This window comes from Lepisma saccharinum, chromosome 5 (assembly GCF_977018435.1).
Source record: "Lepisma saccharinum chromosome 5, izLepSacc3.1, whole genome shotgun sequence".
Taxonomy (NCBI): Eukaryota; Metazoa; Arthropoda; class Insecta; order Zygentoma; family Lepismatidae; genus Lepisma; species Lepisma saccharinum.
In genome coordinates this window covers 21,768,403-21,794,904 of record NC_139233.1, presented here as the reverse complement: position 1 = coordinate 21,794,904, position 26,502 = coordinate 21,768,403, and the positions used below count along the sequence as shown (strand labels likewise).

The window sequence follows — 26,502 nt, the reverse complement described above, 5'->3', positions numbered from 1 at the left end:
GCTAAAAGTTTTCAAATTTAATTTTGCTATAATTTCGTAAAACTTGCTTGCATGTTGTAGATTGATAATGTTACTTTTAGCTTGGATGTTTATTGAAGGTACATAGGACGAATATCCACATTATTTTTCTCTTAATTAATCCTATTGACCCATGCTTGAAGTGGAAAGTTCTAGCTGGGAGTTGCTTTGCACAAATGTCGTTTCTCCAGAACTAGTACCAAACAACAACAAAAAGAAAAATACAGTACAAATTCGTTTATTCAAAAATCTGGTTATCCAAACCTATTTTTAGTAAATTTTATAATATAAAATAATTTAATAATATAATATAAATATTTTTTATACATTTCATAATACCAAAAATATTTTCCCACTATATTAGTAGCATACAGAAGCATTTCCACATGTACATTGTAGACAACATTGTACACATAATATATATTAGTTCATTGTGTCATATTCACTGTAAGGTTTTAATATACGTACATTGCATGTTTAGTATGTTATAGTTTGGATTATGGGTGTGCTTCCATCAAATTCAGATGAATGAATTTTAAATTGACATAATATGTGCAGTTCAAACCTTAATGTGATTATGAGGGCAAATGATGAATTAAATGAGAATATGCACACGATGAAACATCCATACCTTACCCACGATTTCAAGCTAAATCCTCGCCTTTGGGGCACACTATGCTAACTACACTGTGACATAGGCTGGGTACGCCTTAGTATTGAATAAAAATTATTATGTTCAGGTCATATTCGTGAAGTTCGAATGGAGTGTGGTTATCAAGTTTTACTCCTGACCGCTCATTTGCTAATTGAAAACTAGAACCAAACTCCATGGAGCTTCAACCCTTGCAAAGTTCAGCCAACAAGCTTAATGATCTTGTTTTTGAGGTGTATGTTCTGAATTAAAGGCTGTCTGGAGAAACAAATTTTGGTGTTGACCAAGCAATGGGAGGACAGGTGGAAGCCATTCAGTACACTCTTGTCTCGGGAATCTGCAGAGCAGGGCCACGCATATCGACTGAGAAGGGGAGAAAGCAAGTGGGCGGAGAAAAGCAATGCAACTGCTGGTTGCTGTAGCCATGTTTTTCCATCCATGCAAACCGCTTCCCCTCTTAAGTGCTCATTAGTGGAGCCCTCTCAAGTCACTACTTGCTCCAGAGATTCCTTGCACAGTGAAGAAGAAAAATGCAGCAAGGGTGTTGAAAGTCAATGCACTAGTCGTGCATCACCCATTTAGTGTCAGGGCTCCTACAAACCTGGAAAAGTCTGGGAAAGCCAAGTGTTTTTGTACTCGCCAGAATTTGTGAATCAAAATTAATTCCACTTTTTCTTGAACCATCTTCATGATGTTTTGTAGTTTATTTCTCTTTAATTTATTTTGAATAAACCTGATTGTCTTGATTGACAATTGCATATTAACACTTAAAGTCAGAGAAGTTGTTTTGCCAAAGTGAAGGGAGCCCTGGGTATGCTTTGCTCAGACTGGCCAACACACAATTTGCCCTTGAAAAGAAAATAGCCATTTATTACTAATTTTGAGGTGAAAAACACGAAAATGACAATTATAATTGTCAATTGGCTCTTGTTTAGAAGGTGTTTGTACTCTGTTCCTATCGTAAACACAGGCATCACAAGCTGGCAACACTGTTGTATTTTGTGAAGGTGGAAACACAGATGAGAACAGCAATCAGTATTTCCTTACTAAAAGCATCAAATTTCACAATTGGCAGGAGATATTTCACAACATTCAACTGTAAGATGCAATATCTTCTGCTGCTGTCAGTGAATTAAGGTAAGTTACCACAATAAGGCCCGGGCCACAATAAAGCTCACTGACTGTTTCTCTGAAACTATGAAGAGCGACTGCCAGATGGCAACATTGTATGAGAGCTGAAAGTACTCAAGGAAGAACATTACCCGTAATTCCCACGTAGTACGAGTCGTCGCGGAACTGGAGCAGTTCGTAGTTTTGTTGCTGTTGCAAAAAAGTGAGATATACTTTCAAACCACATATTTCGTCTTATATAAGTTCATGTATTGTAGACAGTAGGATAATATTTGGTCTGCATGTAACATTAACCGTGTCCATTACAACAACAAAGTGTTTCCCGTTGTACTTTTATTGTACTGAGCTGTAATATTACGGAACGGCATGTCATGCCATGTTACACATCAAGGCCCAAGAGCTTGTGTGGTATGCAGGACATGGTGCCATGAGGAGTGTGCTGGATACTACCTCAGGATGAGAATATTTTCACTTGCCCTCGCTGCTAGATGGACTGAAACTGAATTGTAAGCTTAGACTTTCATTTCGTAAGGGGTTAATAATCTAATGAATCAGATCTTATTGCTTTTTTGTGTTTTGAAGCATAGTTTTGTAACAATTTACCATCGAACTTTGAATGTTGCTTCGTGGGCCTTATGTGAAATAGGGTACAAAATAAGGCCCATTGCAAACATTTTTTCATCACATTTTATTTTGTATTTTGAGGAATTGTACGACTGCTATATATTGATAGTCTGTAACCAACATAATAAAGTTTCATGTCCTGTAACAATAATTGTCGATTCTTCTAAATTGACAGTTTCAAAAGCAAAGATTTGTAAGTGGGCCTTATTGCAGTAACTTACCTTAGTTCTTAGCGGAATTTCTTTATGTGAGGGTGTGATTTCTTGTGCTGCACTTTGAACTACTACTGTGTGTGTGTGTGTGTGTGTGTTAAAGAGATTAATTTATTTGTGATCCGTGTAGTTAGCAGATACACTAGTGATGCCACGTAACTGTGTTAATAGTCCAAATCTCTTTTGTTACATTTGCGGAGAGGTCACGTTTTCAACACAGCGAAGGCCTAGTGAAGAAAGCATACCAACTTTATTTTGGGTGCAAGGTTGGAGAACAGGACAAGACCTGGGCTCCCCACGTTTGCTGCAGTACGTGTGCTAGAAATCTTCCTAAGTGGATGAAAGGGGGTAAAGTTTCTATGACATTTGCTGTTCCAATGGTGTGGAGAGAGCCAAATAATCATGTAAATGATTGTTATTTTTGCATGGTTCCACGTCTTTCTGGATGAATAACAAAGAAAAAGAAAAAGGAGAATTCAGTACCCTAGTATACCATCTGCTATTAGACCAGTTCCTCCTCATGGTGAAGGACTGCCCGTACCACCAACAGAACTTTCCAGTGAATCAGAAGATGAAGATGAGCCAATCACTTTTGAATCTAATGACATTCCTTACGTTGATGAAGAAGCTTCATCTGTGCCACACAAAATCACAGTACAAGAGATAAATGATCTTGTTTGTGACCTTGAATTGCCTAAAGATAAAGCAGAGCTACTCGCCTCAAGGTTTCAAGAGTGGAACTTTCTGGAGGAAAATGTCCGTGTAACGTCATTTAGGTCTCGTCATGAGGAGTTCATGCCTTTCTTTCGAAAAGAAGGTAACATGTTCTGTACCAATGTAGATGGTCTGATGAATGCCTTGCACATCACACATAACCCACAAGAATGGTGTTTGTTCATTGACTCATCGAAATTAAGTCTGAAGGCAGTATTGTTACACAATGGCAATGAGCTTTCATCCATTCCAATTGGACATGCTGTCTACATTAAAGAAACTTACAGCAATCTTAAAAAATTGTTAGACTGTCTCCAGTATAGCAAGTATGGCTGGTATCTGTGTGGTGACTTGAAGGTAGTCGCTGTGCTCATGGGTCTTCAGTTGTGATTGCTTCTTGTGTGAATGGGACAGCCGAGAGAAAACACAGCATTATGTGAGGCATGGCTGGCCGACAAGATCTTTGACTGTTGGAGAGAACAATGTGCAGAACGTGCCATTGGTAGAATCGCACAATATCCTGCTACCTCGCATACATATAAAATTAGATTTAATGAAGAGCTTTGTGAAATCCATGGACCAATCTGGATCAGCTTTCAGGTTTCTCTTGGAAAAGTTTCCTCGACTTAGCAAAGCTAAAATTAAAGGAGGAGTTTGTATTGGGCCACAGATTAGAAAACTCTTCTCTGATGATACATTTGACAGCATACTTCAAGGTGATGAGAAGAAAGCTTGGGATGTGTTTCGTCAAGTGGCAACAAACTTCCTAGGCAACATCAAGTCAGACAATTACAGAGAACTATTTGAGAACATGTTGTCACTGTATCATAAACTTAACTGCAATATGTCTCTGAAGATGCATATTCTTCATTCACACATAGACTTTTTTCCAGAGAATTGTGGGAAGGTTAGTGATGAGCATGGAGAACGCTTCCATCAGGCAATCACAACAATGGAAAAGAGATACCAGGGGAAGTGGTAGACTTCCATGTTGGCTGACTATTGCTGGATGATTGCTTGAGATAACCCTGAACAACGTCACAAGCGACAGGCAAAGCGATGCAGCAAACAGAAATTCAAGTGAGCTCGATATATGAAGCATTCTGAAAACCCCTCAAAAACATTAAAGGCCTATCTCTCTTAAACCAGACCCAATTTTCAATTTTAACTTTCATATTCGTGTTCAGCAGGTTCAAATGTATAAGCATTAGCTAATTTTATGCAAAAGGCAAGAAAAAGTTGAAAATTTGTTGTCCAGTGAAAGACTTGCTCAAACCAGAATTTACATAAGAAGAGTGCATGGTTTGTTGGTATTGGCATCGCCTACGTAATCTAAGAATTAATGCTTTTAGTTATTTGTTCCCTCATATGTGTCTAATTTACATTACTTGTGTTTTCATCTCCATGTATTTCATTTTTTCTTCATTAACAGCTAATTCTTTTTTCTGATTCATCCAGGCATATGAATGGGCTTTGGAAGCCATGAAGTACATGTCCCGAGTAAAGGTTGATCAAGTCATGAGTCCAGAACAAACCATGCAGCTCCTGAAGCATTTGCAGCAGTACCTGATGGCTCATCCGCCAATAGCCGAGGACCACTTCACGGAAATGTTCCAGTTGGCCAAGAAGCTGGGGAACGAGAAACTATTAGAACAATGCAAGGTGAGTTCACTGTTACTGACTGCATACTTCACTGACTGTGATGTGCAGAAATACATTTAGCATTATGGAATCTTTGCAATTCAAATAGCAATAGAAAAACAGTGGTAGAACCACTGTACTTTGCAGATAATTTTATTATGATAGATACAGAGTGAAAGGGTTCCCACATATTCAGATGGCTAGCACTCTGCCTTTTGTTTGAGAGTCTCAGGTTCAATCCCTTGTGAAACAATAGCAATGCGATGTGAAACAAAACAGAAACAATAACATTCAGATTTGATTCCTTGACGATACATGATTGAAAGAAGAGCTGCTTCAGGTTCTTGCCCTCAAAGAACAGTAAAACAAAACTGCCTAAGAAATGCAAATACAAGCTAGGGTTTTTAAGTTTTACAAAATAATATTTATTTGCTGTGAACAAATCGAATTTCTTAACATTCTTTCCATTGCCCTTTCTTTAAATAACAGATCATTGTAATAAGAAATGCTTTTCAGTTAGTAACTTCTGTTTAATATTCCATACCACAAACTAAATATTGATTTTTCTTAATGAATTTAAGCAAACTTGCTCAACATCAATATGATAGCCTTTCGCATTAACAGTGCTTAACTAGAGCATTACATAGGCATTTATTTTATTACAAGCCTCTTTTATAATTGCCAAGTCCATAGTTACACCAGAGGTTTTTGCACCAGGGGAGAGAATAAATTTTGGGTTCCTGTGCCCTGAATTCACTTTTTTCTCTTGCTTGAGACAAATATATTTTTTTTTAACTTAACATTTATTTTTAATATTCGTAGGCAAAACTTTCTGTGCAATATAGTAAGAACAATTATTGCAGCATACAGAGAATTGTTAATATGGTATTAATTCAAATAGAACATTGCACAAATGCACAAAATCTTTTTTAACTAGCAATACTGAGAATATTTTGTCTTGTAATGCATCTATAAGTGTTATCCTGTTTGTCAGTGTTTGTATATACCTTCATAACCACATCATCAAAATATTAACCATGGGTATCACGATTTGAGCATTTTCAATTTTCAAGATATTCTCACATACACTTTTAGTAATCAGTTGATTTTGCATTATCTGTTGTAAGCAATGAGTGCAAACTTGATGTGCCATACAGAAACTATTGCATTGCAAGTGAAGCAAGCAAGACATTGTTTAGATCTATTTCTTTGGAAATTGACAATATAATTACTTTAATAGGGTAGTAGTTTCACGTATTGGTGAATCTAACTAGCTCCAATCTAACTAGTGTTCAGAAAAATCCATTGACATTTTACAGATAGCACACTTACAGAGGAACTTTGTTTTATGTCTATATATGTAAATTACACTCCAGTGTTTGTCATTTGTATCATGTATGACGTGCTCTAATTATGGAAAACTCGTATGATCTTAACAAATGAATTACTTTTCAGCTAGTTTGGACCATTAATATGATTTGTTTATTTCTGTTTCAGCTTGCTCACTCTCGTTGCCAAGAGACAATGGAACTTATCCGCACAAGGCAGTCTCGTCTTCTGGAAATGAGAAAGCAGCTAGGATGTGGAGAAGTTTCTGGTTTGGAAGCACCTAGAGACATTTTAGACCAGTCGTACGATTCCGGCCTGTCGGGCAGCCTAAAGTCGTTCAACAGCCAGCAGTCGTGGACCGCAAGCACACCAGTGAGCATAGGTAGACGACGTTCAGTCGGGTCTCTACCGTACGGGACTAAGTGTTCTCCTTACGTTTCTGGTCACATGTGCCGGTACTGGGATACGTCTGCATGCTGTGTTTCCCTGTTGGACAATTCTGGACTGTCGCAAGATTCGGGTTGCTGCTCACATACCTCGGTGCACGTGAAAGATGGGAGGCCTAATCTCGGAAACATCAAGGAGGTGCGCGAAAGTGCCGAGGACTTGTTAGAGGATATAAAGTGTGCCAGTACCACAGTCTCGGCGGACTTCTCATCGGCAGATTCCCATATACACGGAGGACATGGAGTAAAGTGTAGTTTTTCAGGGTCTTCGGCAGAGTGTAGTTGTTGTTGTGGGAGGTGTAGTAATCATGTAGAACAGTCTGTTACTAATAGTTCTCGTTTAGGTAAGAAACATTTACAGCGATCATGTACTTGGCAGTACTCTACAGAAAGCTTCGACGATACTCCCTGTGGTAGGTGCAATTCTGAAGAGCACAGGTGTGAATATTCGTCAGGGGACAATACAACTGAAGGAAGTGACGGCAGTGCCAAAAGGTAACATTAAAAAATGTTTAGAATCACAGTTTTATTATGTTTTTTCCCTGTGTAAGATAAGCACATTATACCACACTATCTCTTAAACTCAAACATGCAGGGAACTAGTGATCATATTTTTTCTTTATTTTTGAATGTTAATGTTTATTCCTATCATACAGTGGCCACCACACACTCCTGATCTCAACCCAATGTAATATACTTGGGGAGATGTCTAGTTGGAAGAAAATTGCCATTGCTCTGTTGCAGAAACTTCTATGTAACCTTGATCTGAATGTGCGAAACTGGTAGCACCGACCTATGTGAGAAGAGTGGTTAGCACAGCATGCTACAGTTCCAGGGGTCACAGGTTCAAATCCTAGCCTGGGCTGGGTGACTTTACGGGTCTCCCTTCATCAATTTCGTCATATTATCACTCATCATTTAAGATTAGCCAAAATTTGCAGAAAAGCGATGCTAAATAACAAAAAATTAAATCAACCACACACTGAATCAATAGTTTTTCTTGTATGTACGCATTGCTTGCATGATAGAATTATTTTCCTGTAGTTTACGGTTATTACAAGCATAAGAAAACAGTTTTTTTCTTTGTGACGTTTCAGGAGAACACACGCTCCTTTCATCAGACATTTATTTTCATTTTGACTAAAGATACAGTTATAACAATGGTTAGTAATTTTTAAACAAAAAGAATCTGTTATATAATGGATGTTGTCAATGTTACATTGTTGTAATATAGCAACTTAACTGTGAAAAAAGCAGTCTATTTTTTTAAATTATGAATCCCAAATATCATCAGGTAATTCAAATTCATCATTGTTTTCACAAAGTCTCTTGATGTTTTCTGTTACATTAAATTTTAAAGATGGTGGCTTACTCCATTTGTGAAAAAGAAAACTCCACACTGGATCTATGTTACCATTTTCATTATTTAATTTATTCCAGTGTTCTTCTGCAATGAACGAGGCTTCCCAGACATTCAACTCTGTGTTTCCCGTTAATCTTTTTAAAACCCTTCTCTTTTTAATCAAATGCTTCTCTTCGATGATATGAGTTGACAAACCTGTTCTTGGGTTTAGATTTATAATGTCCAAATCATGTTCGTGCCATCTTATTGCCATTTTCCTTGCTGTTTGTCCCACATAATCTTTTGAACATGAACAACTTATATTATATATTCCTGTGGTTTCCACATCTGGTAGCGAGTTTCTCATTTTGAATTCATTAAATGTACATTCCAAACTTCTTGGTGATTTAAAAACAATTTTGAAATTAAAACTTCTAAAAATTTTTGCAATTTTATGTGAGAATCCCTTGTGGAATGGAATGCACACAAATTTCTTTTCAACAGATTTTTCATCTTTGTCTGTATTTCTCTTTTCCTTTAGTTTTCTTGCAACTTGTTTTTTGATTTGGTTTATTCTGTTAGTGTGAAAGCCATTTTCTTTTGCTATATTAAAGAGCCTTTCTTCTTCATTTTTGATATCCTCATTATTAGAACATAGTCTTTGTGCTCTCAGGAAAAAATTTAAAAATATGTTATCCATTGTTATACGCGAATGTTCTGATTTGGCATGGATGTATTTTTCTCCCGCTAATTTTTTTCTATGGACTGATGTTTGAATTATTGAGTCAGTTGTCTTAATTTGCAGATCAAGGAAAGAAATTACATTGTTATTCATGGGTTCGCAAGTGAATTTTATGCGACGATGTGATTCATTTAACGATTTAAATACGTCCATGATGGTGTTCTCATTTTTAGCAATAATTAGCACATCATCTACATATCTGATGTAGAGTTTGATATCTGCACCTATCGCATTAACAATTGGAGATTCTATGTAATGAAGGAAAATGCTGGAGATGATTCCGGATACTGGGTTTCCCATTGATAGACCATTATTTTGCTGATAGATTTTGCCATCAAATATAAAGTAATTGTAATTTGCACATACAGTAAACCATCGAACCATTTCCCATGATTCTACTGGGTTAACCTTCATCTCAATAAGCCATCTGTGTAATGCATCTGTGGCACCTTCTATTGGGACACTAGGATATAAATTTTCTACATCAAAACTTGCAATACGATACTCACTATTCCAAACAATATTTTTTAGTTTCTGTTTCACTTCATATGCATTTTTAACACTGAATGGTGTTTGTTGTTTAATTATAGCAAGTCTTTCAACTAAATATTTGGATAGTTTGTATGCAGGATGTGTGAAAGTTGCAATGATGGGTCGTATTGGAGTTCCAGGTTTGTGAGTTTTTGGTAGTCCAAAGGCAATTGGCAGGGTTGAATTTTTGACAATGAGTTTTTTCTTCATTTCTCTTGGTATCGTGATACTGCTTTCAATTACTTTCTTTACCTCATTTATTATTTTAGTTATAGGGTTTCGAGAGGTTTCTGTGAAATTGTTTAATTTGAAACATTCTTCCATTTTTTCTTTATAGTCCTTAATTCGGATAAGGACAGGTTTATTTTCCTTGTCCGATTTTATTAAGAAAATGTCGTTTTCTTTCAACCAGATCTTGAAACCATGAACTTTTTTTTCCCAACCTTATATGCTCTTTCTCCCGTTCTGTGTATTTTGGACCTCTGTTAGTTCTTCTGTTGTATTCAAAACTTAAACGTTCATCAAGAGCATCATGTGTGAGACTTCGTAATTTTCTTTTTTCCTCCTCATCATCTAAGAAATTCAGTGCTTTCTCTATTGAAATCACGAAATCTTCCTTGTGTATATAAGCACTACCAACTGAAAATTTCATTCCGAATTGAAAAATTTCTATATACTCATCAGGTACCTCAATATCCGTAAGATTTATAAATAATCTGTTGTCAATGTTCTTAGTTTCTATTTTACCAGTGACATTAACTGCTTCCCTTCTTTCATTGTTGTTGTATATAACTTGTTCTTCTTGAATTAGCTGGTAGAATTTCCTATGAAGTCTCCTCTCTGAAAGCTTGCTGTAGTGTTCTACAACTTGTTCTGTAGCTCTGTTTACTTTATCCCATATGAGTGGGTGCAAAGAATTTGACAATGTTATGTGGAGATCATATGTCTTTCGAGAAAGGCTGTCCAATTCTGAGTACGAGTCCCTGATTAGGCATCCTATCATTAACATTTGTAGCTTTCCTTTAAAATCACTGGTGTAGGTATTACGAGTTCGAACTTTCCACTTCAAAAAATTTGGCACTATATTGTTTAACTTGCATCTTCTCAAAAATCTGATTCTCTGAAGTGTCGTTTGAATCTTGATTTGATATTTCTGGAATGTACGTACCTCTCTCCCCGTAATAGATGAATAATAGTTTTTCTTGTATGTACGCATTGCTTGCATGATAGAATTATTTTCCTGTAGTTTACGGTTATTACAAGCATAAGAAAACAGTTTTTTTCTTTGTGACGTTTCAGGAGAACACACGCTCCTTTCATCAGACATTTATTTTCATTTTGACTAAAGATACAGTTATAACAATGGTTAGTAATTTTTAAACAAAAAGAATCTGTTATATAATGGATGTTGTCAATGTTACATTGTTGTAATATAGCAACTTAACTGTGAAAAAAGCAGTCTATTTTTTTAAATTATGAATCCCAAATATCATCAGGTAATTCAAATTCATCATTGTTTTCACAAAGTCTCTTGATGTTTTCTGTTACATTAAATTTTAAAGATGGTGGCTTACTCCATTTGTGAAAAAGAAAACTCCACACTGGATCTATGTTACCATTTTCATTATTTAATTTATTCCAGTGTTCTTCTGCAATGAACGAAGAACGTTCATTTTTTTCTTTTTCACAAATGGAGTAAGCCACCATCTTTAAAATTTAATGTAACAGAAAACATCAAGAGACTTTGTGAAAACAATGATGAATTTGAATTACCTGATGATATTTGGGATTCATAATTTAAAAAAATAGACTGCTTTTTTCACAGTTAAGTTGCTATATTACAACAATGTAACATTGACAACATCCATTATATAACAGATTCTTTTTGTTTAAAAATTACTAACCATTGTTATAACTGTATCTTTAGTCAAAATGAAAATAAATGTCTGATGAAAGGAGCGTGTGTTCTCCTGAAACGTCACAAAGAAAAAAACTGTTTTCTTATGCTTGTAATAACCGTAAACTACAGGAAAATAACACTGAATCAATGTCGGGCAAGGGTGTGCCAAGATGTTTTTTTATGGGGGGTTAACCCCTTCCCCTGAAATAGTAATAACAATATTAGCTACCGCCCTCCAGCTTCATTATGGGTTTTCATTATTACTCCGAGACATCATCTAAGGGAGGTAGTCACTTTATTTAGATGTCAAAAACGAGGGGATATAATTGCTGTTTACTCTGTAATGAGCAGTTTATTGTAACTTGGATGTCTCAAGGATAATTGGTTAATTTCACATTACAAGGTGAGGGTGATAGCCTTTTGAAACTTCAAAACTGGTGATCAGCATTAACATTTACATTAATTGACTCTTTTATCGTTAGTTTTAGACAATTCAGTTGAGGTGATTGCTTAGTTTTGAATGTCTAGAAGTAAACAGGTGAGTGTCGTGAATCTCATTTACTCATATGTTAATTGTTAGTTTTTGACATCTAAGGAGTTCATTAATTGAGCAGTTTGGAAGTAAAACTTGATATCCGACACTCCGTTCAAATTTGAGATAACATTGGGTCCAGTTGCTGCACAGTCTCCTGTAGCTCACACATTAGTGAACAAAGTCCATTCAGTACCTGTTAATTATCAAAAGTAGAGTGGAACGTACAGGTAATAATAAGTCAGAATGCAATGGATAAACTTGCATTTTTATCAGTTCAACACATTTGTGGGTTATCAAGTTTTACTCTCGAACAGCTCTATTATTCACATACTTAGTAAGATGTAAGGAGAGATTCACAAATCATCATCATCATCCTTTCCCATTTCCTGCCTCTGGCTGGTTCGGCATAAAAGTCAAAACCCTCCATTTTTTCCTGGTCTTCCACCACTCCTTTCTTTCCACGGTGTTCCAATCTTGTCCTCATTCTCCTAACACTCTCTGCTATCTGCTCCTTCCACCAACATCTTGATCTCCCCCTTAGCCTTATTCCCACTCCTTGTGCATTGTAAGCTCTTACTGGTAGCCTTTCTGCTTTCATCCTCTTCATGTGTCCGAACCATCTCATCTGTGCCTGATCTATCCTGTCCTGAAACTTCACCACCCCACTCTCTGTCGGATCTCCTCATTCCTTATTCTATCCCTTCTAGTCTTCCCCAATATACTCCTTAAAAATTTCATCTCCACTGCCTGCATCTTTCTTTTGTCTCTCTCTGTCATTGTCCAAGTGTCTATTCCATACATAATTATTTGCACATAGTAGTATGTGTTATATATTACCTTCTTGCATTTCATAGGTACATTCCTGTTCCATATTAATCTTTGAATGTTTTGATATAGTCCACCACCCATTTGTCCTCTCCTGTGTACCTCTCATCTATTCTTCTGCTTTTCTCAATTATGCTTCGTAAATATTTGAAGCTCTCCACTACCCTCAACTCTTCCGTGTCCATATTTATTCTTGGTTTATTTTTGGCTGTTTCTTGTTGTTATTAGCACCTCACTGCACTGAATTTCATTTCTGCTCTTCGGATTTCCTCATTCCAACTATCAAGCTGTCTCTGTACTACTTCTTCCCTGTTTCCCCATATCACTAAGTCATCAGCAAAAAACAGGGCCTTCATCTCTTCCTCTCCTATCTTCTTCCCCACCTATTCGTTATCCATTGTAATTATGAAGAGCAGTGGGGAAAGAGCACATCCCTGTTTTAGTCCATTACTTGTACTGAACCACTCTTGTTCTTCCCACTGGTGTCTGCACACAGCTCTGGTTGGCCTTGTATGTGCTCTGCACTCTACACACTATCTCTTCCTCGACCACTTTCTCTCTTAGAGCCTTCGAAATCACTGTTCTGTCCATGCTATTGTATGCTTTTTTCTATATCTAGGAATGCCATAATCAAATCATTTCCATACTCGTAGTGCCTTTCCTGCATTTCGCTTATTTTGAATATCAGGTCTACTGTTGATCTGCTTCTTCTAAATCCATACTGCTCCTCTCTCATGTTCAACTCTGTCACTTCCCTTATTCTTTTCTCTAATATTTTCTCATACACCTTTCCTGAGTGGCACATTAGTGTTATTCCTCTGTAGTTTTTACATTCCTTCCTGTCACCCTTCTTGAATATGGGAACTATCTCTTGGCAGTTCTCTCTCTTGCCACATTGTTTTCAACACTCTGTATAGCCACTACACACCAATGACTCCAGTTCCTAGTATCATTTCCACTGGCACTTCATCTACTCCAGGTGCTCTACCTCTCTTCATTCTTTTCAGTGCTTCCTCCACTTCTTTCCATGTGAGATTAATTTTTTCCTTGCTGTTTTCTTTTTCCTTCACTTCTTCATGTTCATTTCCTTTTTTCAATTTCAGCAATTTCTCGAAATGACTTCTCCACATTCTCCTTATTTCTTCATCCTCTTCTAGAATGTTTGCCCTTTCATCCCTTAGCTTTCAACTGTCTCCTCTTTCTCTTCTCCTCTCTCTCACTAATGCATACAATACTTTCTTGTTGCCATCTACATCTTCTTCTAGCACTTTGGTCCATTCTTCCATCCACTTTGTTCTTTCCTCCTTTACTACTGTTCTTGCCTCTTTCTTCTTTTACACACTCTTTTTGTGCATTTTGTGATTTAACTTTAAACCACTTTTTGTTTTTCACTGCCTCTCTAGTTCTTTCATTCCACCATGGTTTTTCTTTCTTTTCTTGCTTGTCCTTCCACATAGCTTTTCGGTTGCCTCTACTAATTCTGTTTTAACTCCAATCTGTTTCTACTCCTTTGGGTTCATCTCTTGGCACTTTTGTTCGCAATATTTCTTGATATTTCTCTTTTATCATCTTATCTTTCTCTCTTATTCCTCCCTTCTATCTTTTATTTTCCATCTCACATTTCCTACTAGTAGCCTGTGTTCACTGTCTAAGTTCTCACTGGGTGCTACTTTAATGTTGTTCATTTTCTTCTTTTCTTCCTTGTTTAACAATATATAATCTATTATAGACTTTTGTTCATTATTCCAACTGTATCTTGTGATTTTATGGCTGTCATATTTCTTCTTATTCCAGGTATTACCTACTAACAGTCAGTTTCTCTTACAAATGTCCAGTATCCTCACTGAATGTTAGTGTAAATTAACCTTTACTCGTATTTTGGTCGATATTTCGACCATGCAGCTGATTACAAACTACCTGTTTTTTATTATCTTGATAATTTTCTGTTTGGTCGGAAACACTTACGGTGGGTTAAACGAAGCTTTGGCAAGTCATGTGGATGCACCCCCCCCTCCCCTGAGTCCAAAGTTACGTATGGAAGTTGGAGCGAATTTTAAATTTGTACACTTATTTGACAAAAAATGTTATAACTGGTAGACTATTTGACCAATATACTTCGGGTAACTTTTGTTTTGCAGCTAAAACATCAGGGCATTCAACCGTGCAGAAATCAAAATGCCAAAGCCTATAAGAAGGGTTGGGTAGGCTGCAGCCCCCAACTTTGAATGAAAAAAATAGGGAGTTTGCCTCCTCTTCCCTCGCTATTTTGGGAAGGCGATGCAAACTTTAGCCTTATTTTCGAAGAATGGTCCTTTTTCAACCAAATGAAAGTCATTTCATGTTCCTGGGTCCATTACATTTTCGAATATGTGAAACAAACTCCGAATTTAAAATTCGCGCCAAAGGCCTCGGCAAAACCAGGCTTACTTTCTGACGACCCCCTCGGCAGAGTAAAGGTTAATAATACAATTTTCTATTATAAGAATTATTATTTTAACCTTTGAATTTCACCTGGGAATTATACTTGAATTTTATCTGGGTCACAGGGTAGCTACTAGAATACTGCATGGGACCATTTTTGCTCACTTGTACTCCTTTGCAGGCAACTCGAGTGCATACAGTCGAATATCGTTTTAATGTGACATTAATCGTAGACACATATATGTAAAGTATCCACCTCAGTAGTTTCAGCCTACAATCATCTATTTCATTTTCATTATCATTGTGTATTAGTAAGATAAACTATATTACATTAACATGGAGATGGTGTCTATGTTCACTTAAGTTTCAATCTCACTGCGTCTTTCACTTCGCGATCCACATTTGAGGTCCACTACCACAGACAAATCACAGTTATATGTGTACTACTGGGCTTCAAGTGTATATCTCTTGTTTTGCTTGTTCAAGGGTTTTCACTCAAGTGAAGAAGCTCTCAATTCTGTGCACTATCTAGCATTGTCCGTGTGAACAATTTGGTGCAATGGTAGCATCCTCGCCTTGTAATCAAGGGGTGTCAGGTTCGATCCCGGTGGAGGCACATAGTGGTTTGGATCCCACTATAAACTGGAGGTCCGGTGCCAATTAGCCTTACTGTGCATAAAGTGGACAAAAACACCAATTGAATCAATCGATTTCCCTGCAGCACTCTAGTAGCCACCCTCTTAAATGATAGAAATAAACTCTATAAAAATAGAAATGTTCTTTGTATGTGTATAAGCATGATTGTTTCGTGCTTGCCTAAGAAAGACTCCTTCCTGATGATTAATGCTACTTTCCAGGGAAGATGAGCTGGAGGACCAGGATGGCAGCACAGTCAACGGTAGCAAAGTCATTCCACCAGTTCCTGTCAATAGCCATCTTCATTGCCATTCTTCCACATTGGAATTTCACGCTCCCATCAAGTCATCATGTGGTAATGCCAGTGACAACAACAAGGATCAAAAAACACAAAAGTAAGCAATGCACCGATCTTAGCAAATTGCCAATTTTGCTGTAGGTTAAGTTAACTTTGACTTTCATACCTGTTAGTCAGTTTTCTCTTCAGAGTTCTCAATTCTCTAGTATAATAATAGTAACTATAATGTTCATACCTATCGTTGATGATCAGAAACAGCACACACAAGGAAACTGTCCCAATTCTAATGTTCATTCAGTTTTGCACCAGCATCAATAAAAACTTTAAAAAAGAGTAATAACAGATCTGGTATTTTTTATTATTTAAAAATACTGTTGCATATTCATACATGACTATAGGTGCATAAACATTTATCTATTTTTTTGTTAAGAGAAACAGTTGTTAAGCTTGGTAAAGGTACTGGTATGGTGTACTATGGGAAAGAAAAGCACTAGTTGGGGTATGAACAATGATTAGATGAAATAAAGAACAAATACAGTTAAACGGCATAGCTAGGACTTTTTTTTTAAGAACCCACAACCTGCAGTACTGAGAATAAGAGTTCAGCACATTAAATGCACGGCCACTGAAGTGTCTCAAATCTCTTTGTCAGAAGTCACAAGTTTATTGCAAATTATGTCTATTTATCTTTTTATTTTCTCTTATGTTTGATGTACACGTATCCCTACTGAAAATTCTGTCTACTGTTTTCAGTAGATCAATGGGTGTTTTGAAACATCTACTGTTTTCAGTAGATGAACTGTACTGCTAATGTTTTCTACTGTTTTTGGTAGTCCAACTGTTTCATCTTTCTTAAGTAGTTGAACTGTACTCTTAACGTTTTCAGTAATATAATTGTACAAGTAAGATATTTTATTGTGTTCAGTATATTGCTGTCTGAAAACAACACTCTTGTCAGTAATGAAAATTTTCTTATCTATACAACTGAAAATGCAATGGAAAAATCGTATAAACAACTAAAATAAATGTATCGTATAGCATGTGGAACTTGCTACTTAGGAATGCGTTCACACGACAAAGAAATCAAATAAAATGAACATGTTTTTATGTGTAGCTTCATTGTGGTTAACACACTTGTAGAAAATTGAAAACATACTCTTTTATACATAAGTTGACATATTGTTCTTCCTATATTCACATGAAAATGGCAAAAAATTATTTTAAATGAAGACCTGACCCTCAATGCTTGAAAAATCAAAACAAGCAAACACTGTTGATTACGTTGATCAAAAAATAGATCCTTTCTGCAATTGCATTACACAGATATAATAATAATCATGGAAATTCCATGCTGAAAAGAAAATCAACTGATATGATCATGTATTCAAACTGCTAGCTGCTTTAAGGTTGAGTTATTTCTTAAGGAAGAATTGCAGTAACTTATTCATTAAGATATATATGAGTTCAGTAGTATTCATTAGAAAAACAGTAGAAATTCAGTTCATGTCCTGTTTTTCCAATTAACTTCAAAATCACTGACAATATAGTGTCAAGAATTAATTTGTCTATTCTTGGAGTCAATAAATGATTTTATAATATATTGAAGCAAGTATTATACATTATTATATACATTGTTTTTTCAGTACAGTAGCCTTACTGACAAGCACAGTAGCTGTACAGTAGATCTACAATAGGATTTCAGTACATTTCACAGTACACAGTAGAAGACATTTGAAAACAGTAGAATTTGTCTGCTGAAAACAGTAGAAATTTCCAGCAGGGATTTGACAGTTGACAACAGTGAATAAACAAAATTATCATTCATTTTAATTTACTATTCTTAAAACCTTTATGCTGCATTTAATAATCCCTCTTCAAAATACAGCATACCCTTTCATTTTCATTTCTTACTTCATGATGCTAGTACAAAACTGACAAAAATGTTTCATGAAAAGTATGTGCTCAACAAGGATGTATTGAAAGGGGGGTCCAGGGGGTCTGGACCCCCACCGAAAGACTTACCAAGTACTAAAAATTTAGCATTTGTTCTATATTGATTGTTTTTATTTATTGTTATTTATTCCCGCTGAACTTATTGCAAGGTAAGGATTATATTTTGATCATATGGCTTTGAATGACAGTACCAAAGAAGATTATGCACACTAGTACTCATGATAAAATGCATAAAATATTAATCAATAAGTTTACTTTTTGTCAATTGTAATAGGCAATTAAAAGTGATCATCGTGCAATTATTTTTGTCTATTTCAATTGGATCTAACTCCTTTTTTGTCATTCAATAAATATTAAATTATTTATCTATTTGACATTAATTTCCTTGCCAGGGCATTTATTTTTATGCAAATTTTGGCGATCTTAACTACATGTAAGCTAGAAAATGAACATATGCTCTTTTTATCTATTCTTTCACCATCTTTTTACCTATTCATGTAATAATAACAATACAATATTAATTAATTTACATGTTTAATTAATATTATTTTAATTTAATTATTCTTATTATTATTATTATCATCATGATTGAGATACTTGATCAGACCCCCCCCCCCCTCAAAATGTATTTCGTATACGTGTTTGATGCTGAGCATTGATTCCTGGTTTCGTACGACTATTAAGAATATGTTCTATGCAGCATGTGGTGTATGAAAACTTAATGATGATAATTAGATGACATTGAGAATGTTAAACACACAATTAAGTTATTGAGAATCTGTTGTTACACTGAAGGACTGAAGAAATTGCAAATCTAATGGAGAGAAGAGGAATCAACATCTTTGGAATGAGCGAAACGAAAACTGTACTGGGCAGGTACTGAAGAGGGCAGCAGAAGTGGGGTTGGATTTGTGGTCAGAAATGGAATAAGTGGGGAAGTAGAGAAGGTAAATGACAGAGTAAAAAAACTAAAAATGAATGTAAGAGGGGAAAGTAATATAAATAATTCAAGTGTATGGCCCACAAACAGGATGTATAGATCCACCAAGACATTTGAAACTCTGGCATGGGAGCAGTGTCGCTAGGTTAAGTTACGGGGAACCCTGTAGTTTGCATATTTTCTGAGGTTGGTGGATCTATACAATGGAGAAGAAAGAAGAATTTGAAGAAGACTTGGAAGAACATGTAGGAAAGCAATGGCAAATTGTGATGGGTGATTTTAATGCACAATTGGGAAGAGACAGGAAAGGGTATACGGAAATACTTGGAGCAGATGGATGGGGACAGAGGAATGAGGAGGGAAGGAGACTACTGGACTTTTGTAAGAGAAATGAACTGTTAGTAGGTAATAGCTGGTTTAAGAAGAAATATGACAGCCATAAGATTACAAGATACAGTTGGAATAATGAACAAAAGTCTGTAATAGATTATATATTGTTAAACAAAGAAGTAAAGAAGAAAATAAACAACATTAAGGTAATACCCAGTGAGAACTTAGATAGTGAACACAGGCTATTAGTAGGAAATGGAAAATAAAAGATAAAAGGGAGGAACAAGAGAGAAGGATAAGAGTGTGGAAATTGAAGGATAAGATGATAAAAGAGAAATATCAGGAAATATTGCTAACAAAAGTGCCAAGAGATGAACCCAAAGGATTAGAAACAGAATGCATAAGAGTTAAAACAGAATTAGTAGAGGCAGCCGAAAAGGTACGTGGAACGACAAGCAAGAAAGGAAAGAAGAAAAAAACATGGTGGAATGAAAGAACTAGAGGCAGTGAAAAACAAAAATGATGCATTTAGAAAATGGTTTAAAGTTAAATCACAAAATGCACGAAAAGAATGCGTAGAAAAGAAGGAAGAGGCAAGAACAGTAGTAAAGGAGGAAAGAACAAAGTGTATGGAAGAATGGACCAAAGTGCTAGAAGAAGATGTAGATGGGAACAAGAAAGTATTGTATGGATTAGTGAGAGAGAGGAGAAGAGAAAGAGAAGACAGTTGAGAGCTAAGGGATGAAAAGGGAAACGTTGTAGAAGAGGATGAAGAAATAAGGAGAATGTGGAGAAATCATTTCGAGAAACTGCTGTACGTGAAAAAGGAAATGAACATGATGAAGTGAAGGAAAAAGTTAATCTCACGTGGAAAGAAGTGGAGGAAGCACTGAAGAGAATGAAGAGAGGTAGAGCACCTGGAGTAGATGAAGTGCCAGAGGAAATGATAGTAGGTGCAGGAGTGATTGTTGTGCAGTGGCTGTACAGAGTGTTGAAAACAGTGTGGCAAGAGAGAGAAGTGCCAAGAGATTGGACAAAGGGACTAATAGTTCCCATATTCAAGAAGGGTGACAGAAAGGAATGTAAAAGCTACAGAGGAATAACACTAGTGTGCTACTCAGCAAAGCTGTATGAGAAAATATTAGAGAAAAGAATAAGGGAAGTGACAGAGCTGAACATGAGAGAGGAGCAGTATGGATTTAGAAGAGGCAGATCAACAGTAGACCTGATATTCAAAATAAGCCAAATGCAGGAAAGGCACTCCGAGTATGGAAATGATTTGATTATGGCATTCCTAGATATAGAAAAGACGTACAATAGCATGGACAGAACAATGAATTGGAAGGCTCTAAGAGAGAAAGTGGTCGAGGAAGAGATAGTGTGTAGAGTGCAGAGCACATACGAGACCAACCAGAGCTGTGTGAAGACACCAGTGGGAAGAACAGAGTGGTTCAGTATAGTAATGGACTAAAACAGGGAAGTGTTCTTCCCCCACTGCTCTTCATAATTACAATGGAATAGGTGGGGAAGAAGATAGGAGAGGAAGATATGATGGCCCTGTTGTTCGCTGATGACTTAGTAATATGGGGAAACAGAGAAGAAGTACAGAGACAGCTTGATAGTTAGAATGAGGAAATCAGAGGAGCTGGAATGAAATTCAGTGCAGAAAAGAGCGAGGTGCTAACAACAAGAAACAGAGCCAGAAAGAAACCAAGAATAAATATGGACACAGAAGAGTTGAGGGTAGTGGAGAGCTTCAAATATCTAGGAAGCATAATTGAGAGAAGTGGAAGAACAAATGAGGAGGTAAACAGAAGAGGACAAATGGGTGGTGGACTATATCAAAACATTCAAAGATTAATATGGAACAGGAATGTACCTATGAAATGCAAGACGGTAATATATAACACATACAATGTGCCAATAATTATGTATGGAACAGAGATTTGGACAATCACAGAGAGAGACAAAAGAAAGATGCAGGCAGTGGAGATGACATTTTTAAGGAGTATATTGGGGAAGACTAGAAGGGATGGAATAAGGAATGAGGAGTTCCGACAGACAGTGGGTGTAGTGAAGCTTCAGGACAGAATAGATCAGGCACAGATGAGATGGTTCAGACACGTGAAGAGGATGGATGCAGAAAGACTACCAGTAAGAGCTTACCATGCACAAGGAGTGGGAGTAAGGCCAAGGGGGAGACAAAGATGCCGGTGGAAAGAGCAGATAGCGCAGTGTGTTAGGATTGATTGATTTGTTGTTTTAAGTCCACTTTATGCAGAGTAAGGCTAATCGGGACTGGACCTACAGTGTAAAGTAGGATCCAAACCACTATGTGCCTCCACTGAGTATCGAACCCGGGACCCTTTGACTACAAGGCAACGACGCTATGGTCGACATGGTAGCTACATAGCAAAAGTGCCATGTTAAATAATAATCAAAATACAAATGGAAGTACCTGCTTTCCCACCTGGTAGAGTGAGTAGTATAATGGGGTCCTATAATGTACAAATCCCATTTAAAGCATGGACATTCCCCTCTATCTGTTTCATCATTATTCTTACCAATGTGTTTGACCTAAAGGTATGCAACATATCATGTCAATGTGGACAAGCTTCATAGGAGAATATGAGTGCCCTCTAGAGAAGGGGATAGATCACAATAGACATATGTAAAGGTGAAATGTAAACTTCAATCAAAGCTGAACATGTACACTCCGTATAAATAATATCTTGACTAATCTTATAATTTTTTCCCCCACAGAACTTTGCTTCTAATCATGAGGGAGATGATTCAGACTGAGAGAGACTATGTGAAATCACTGGAATATGTTATAGAGGTATGTATAACTACAACAATTATGCACATAAATATTTTTTTGTGTTAATCACTAGACAATTTTTGTATGAGGTCGGATTCCTCTTTAAACTGTACATACCATTCCAAGTAGCCTCACTTTGCAGAAAATCAACTTAAGATGATGTATTATGACAAACTTACCTGGCATGTTTTAAGGTTATCCTATATTTCGCCAAATTTACTTAACCTCTTTAGGGATAGATTTTAAAATAGGAGCACTTACATGTCAGATACTACAGAATTAAAAATAATATGCTAGGTATCATAGGAAGATTTAAATTCCCATGGTAGCAATCTCAAATAGCAAATAGGCTAAACTGACTCCAAACAGTATGCTTTCTCAGACTTATTGACTTGGGGAAAACCTATATTTTGGATACTTGATTCAAGATTTCATGATGGTTGCGGTAAACACGGTTTAAAATTACTTACGTGAAATTTAGAAGATTTCGCACTTCCGCCTTGCACAATTTAATGGTTCAATCCTATTAATCCTATTAATGGTACCGCGGTACCATCTCCGCTTCAAACGCCATACCCTTTTGTGAATGAAGACAGTGGATCTTCGAAATTAATAGGATTGAACCATTAAATTGTGCAATGCGGAAGTGCGAAATCTTCTAAATTTCACGTAAGTAATTGATTCAAGATGTTTTAATCACTTGGATCAAATCATAGGTAACACTATTTTTCCTGCCATTTTCCAAGATGGCAGATCCAGTACTTGACAGAAAATGGGATGGCTTTTTCAGATTCCTCGACCATAGAATACTTAAAAATTTTGACTCAAAATTTATGTAGGGATTCCCCGATGGCACCTTGTAATCAAGGGGTTCGATACCCGGTGGAGCCACATGGCACAGTGGTTCGGATCTCACTTTAAACTGTAGGTCCAGTCCCAATTAGCCTTACTGTGCATAAAGTGGACTTAAAACACCAGCTCAACATTTATGTATTGGGGCCAACTGATAAAAAATGAAGCCAATCTGCTATTTTTAAAAATTCATCTAAAAAAATTCAAGAGGTCTACTCTTTCTCTGTTACTATTATGGGACTGAAACAAGAACCTACAGAGAAACTTCCGGAATGTAAAACTTTCTACGGGGGTATAGGCTGGATCCAGGTCTAAATGGTTCTGAAAATGTCATTAGAAGAACTCATACTGGATTTTAATTTTTCAGAGTTAGAAATGTGGTCATGGTTTTTAAAAAAACATGATGTATTTTTTTTAAGAAAAATGAATAAAGATACTTAATCAGAACCAACAGAATATGAACGAATTTTTAATAAAAAATGCAGTTCACTCCCCGGTGGCACAGTGGCTAACTCTTTGACCTTGTAATCAAGATGTTATGGGTTCAATCTTCAGTGAAGACACTTTGCACAATGGTTCACAGCTCATTTTAAACTTAGGTCCAGTCCTGATTAGCCTATCTAAACATAAAGCAGATCTGAATAAAAGCAAAGCTCTCAAAATTCTTATTGTATTAGAGCCAGCATGCAGAAGAAATACTGCAATTTTTTGTCATCTTCACTTAGTTTTTGGTTAATTTCCTATTACTGTAATGCATAAGCATTTGTTTGACATTTTTCCCACTTAATTTATTCAATATTCTTGTATTTGCATCTAATCTAGAAGTAAGAGTGTTCGTTGCTAAATAACAGAAACAAACTTTCATTTCTTGCAGAATTATATACCGGAATTGATGAGAGAAGATATTCCCCAGGCATTACGAGGGCAGAGAAATGTTGTATTCGGAAACATAGAGAAGATTTATGAGTTTCACAATGCTTATTTCCTACAGGAACTAGAGCGTTGTGAACACAACCCATTGTCTGTGGGACATTACTTCTTGAAATACGTAAGTTAATACTAATTTTTGTTCAGGTGGATGTGTACAGTTGGCAATCATTTTACTGGAAACTATGGTTTAACTATCAGTGCTGCAGATGCTTGTTGGGGACATCTAATTGGGAAGAAATAGCATTATGTCTCTTCACCCATTTTGATGTTCATATCTTTAACTTTCTGGTAGTGTTACCATGGTATGCAAAACATTTGGCCAGCCTCTGTGGCAGAGTGGTTAGCACAGTGCGCTATGATGCTAGGGGTCTCGGTTTTGATTCTGAGTGTCAGTTTATCACTTTCGTCATATCATCACTGATCCTCGTCTCTGCAATTGGCCAAAAGTGGCAGAAAAGGTGAAGTAAAATAAACCAAACCAAATCAAGCAAGCAAAACATTTGATAACAATTGGGGAAATTGAAATGCATTTGGTACCATGTGTATAACAGTTCCACACACACAGAAGGTCACACCTCCTCCCCTCCCCCCCGTACCTAATTCCCATAGAGCAAGAAGCCTGACATGAAAATACAAAACAAAACAAGTCACCCCCCCCCCTTTATAGTCAAATCTCCCACGTAGGCCAGCCCCACACTGGATTCAACACGACATGATGCAACATGATGATACACAAAGTGATACGACTAGACAAGATGAGTCTTGTTGTGTTCTTCATACAAGAACGAGAGGAAAGAAGAAGTTTGGATTACTTTAATTCCATCCATGACACTGTTCCATGACAAGATAACATTACAAATTGCTAACAAAAATGAAGTTGGGAAGGGTGTAACACGACAGTGTGCATGAGGTAACTGTGAAGGGGGAATCAGGGATACCCCCATAGGAGCCAATTATTCCTAGCAACAAAAATTAATTTTCATTACTACCAGGGATGTTTCTACCCCCCTGAAGTTTGCCATTTTATATGTAAATATTATTTACTTTGATGTTTTGTTTGTACAAAAACTAAATATGTAGTATAAAAAAAATCACTAACAAATACGTGAAAATGTGAAATTTCAGTAAAGCCATTGAAGCTTTGGAAACACTTTTTTGTGTGAGGAAATGAGTAACCAATTGCATAGCTTTGTTTCACATTGTATTTCTAATTATTTTTCATTATGATGTTAATTTATCTCCTATCAAAAGAGAGTACATTTCTTTGTAAATATATTTCCGGTTTACACATGAATCCAGCAATAGATGAACCCCTGCAAAAAAGGAAATATTTTTTTTCGCAAACTGCAAACACATTATTAACCGAGCAATAAATATCAAACTGGCCTGAAGATTGCTTTTCTTGTACAATGTATGATACATTTTGTAATCAAGCTTCATTTTTAACCTTGACTGCAGCATCAAACCTACATATAATATGTGCTGTCAAACAATACAGTGATGAGTCACATGCAGGTGGTGCGCTGAGAAGAAAGGATTCGCACATGCGCAGAGCATTTTATCACATCGTGCTCCTTCGAGACCAAATTCCTGGGACCTTCAGTCAAATGTTTCGTCCGGTGTGCGGCGGCCCATAAGAACGCCATGTTAAATGTTCTCAGAGTCTGTTTGCAACAAAAATTACTCGTTGCGTCGTGTCGGATCCGGTGTGTGGCAGGCCTTACAAAATTTCTACAATTTTGTAGACTTGGTCCTGAAAGACTCTTCAATGCATCGTGCTATGTGCATTACGTAACTCTACGGCAGTGGGCGAATTTCAATAGGAAAACTTGTGTTTAAATCACCATTCTCTAGAGGAAATCATGAGCTATGGATTTGGTCCAGTGACTTCAGGATGTAAAGTGCATAGTTTGTTACATATTTGCTGTTATTTGTATCGGAAACTAACTTTTACGCTAATTCTAAAAATTAAAGAAAATATTTGAAGTTTTCTAATTCAATGAAGATTTATGGTAGCCCTATCAAACAAAAACCATCATTTAGCAAATTTTCTGCTCTTTCATTTTGGTTATCTCCACTTTTTGTGTACACTGCATCGTTTTCAAGATATTATGTTTTTCACTTTTAATTTTTGGTGCAACTTTTTTAAGATGGCGGCGAACAGGTCAGTGTGTGGTAGAGGCAGTTGGTTTCATTTCTGTTGCAATTAGTTCCCCAGATGACATTATCTTTCTCGACTAATGATTGACAAGTCCTTTTTATGTTGGCATGTAGTAGTATATTTTTATATTTTAGAAAACTTCTGCATTTCATAATAAAATAAGTAACTTCCATTAAGTCTATTATTGTCTATTTGTATTACAGGAGAAGAAGTTCTACTTATATGCACTATACAACAAGAATAAACCCAAGTCTGACTCTTTGATGTCGGAGTATGGAACCCATTTCTTCAAAGTAAGTAAAACAACACAGTTCTTCTGCATTCTGTTGTTTTAGGGAGATTTCATGTTGAAGCAAAAGGGAACACACATCACTTGGGAATTAAATAATCATGACATGCTGCACAAGCCTGGGTTTGATTGATGAACGATGTTAAATAAATCTTCCTCACAGTTAAACACATGAGTTAGTAAATATATTAAATTGATGTTTTAAATTTGTACGCAGTTGAACTAAAAT

General features: G+C 36.4%; 1 protein-coding gene across 2 annotated transcripts in view; it reads left to right on the top strand.

Annotated features, from left to right (window-relative positions):
- The window catches only part of LOC145987711 (puratrophin-1-like), a 984,553-nt gene that overhangs the window by 931,016 nt on the left and 27,035 nt on the right, over nucleotides 1-26,502 (top strand). For both annotated transcript variants that reach the window (XM_083122282.1, XM_083122283.1), the window contains exons 14-19: nucleotides 4,810-5,013; nucleotides 6,490-7,262; nucleotides 15,921-16,094; nucleotides 21,984-22,059; nucleotides 23,768-23,941; nucleotides 26,188-26,277. In XM_083122282.1, coding sequence (XP_082978408.1) covers nucleotides 4,810-5,013; nucleotides 6,490-7,262; nucleotides 15,921-16,094; nucleotides 21,984-22,059; nucleotides 23,768-23,941; nucleotides 26,188-26,277 — 1,491 coding nt within the window. The remainder of the gene's footprint in view (nucleotides 1-4,809; nucleotides 5,014-6,489; nucleotides 7,263-15,920; nucleotides 16,095-21,983; nucleotides 22,060-23,767; nucleotides 23,942-26,187; nucleotides 26,278-26,502) is intronic.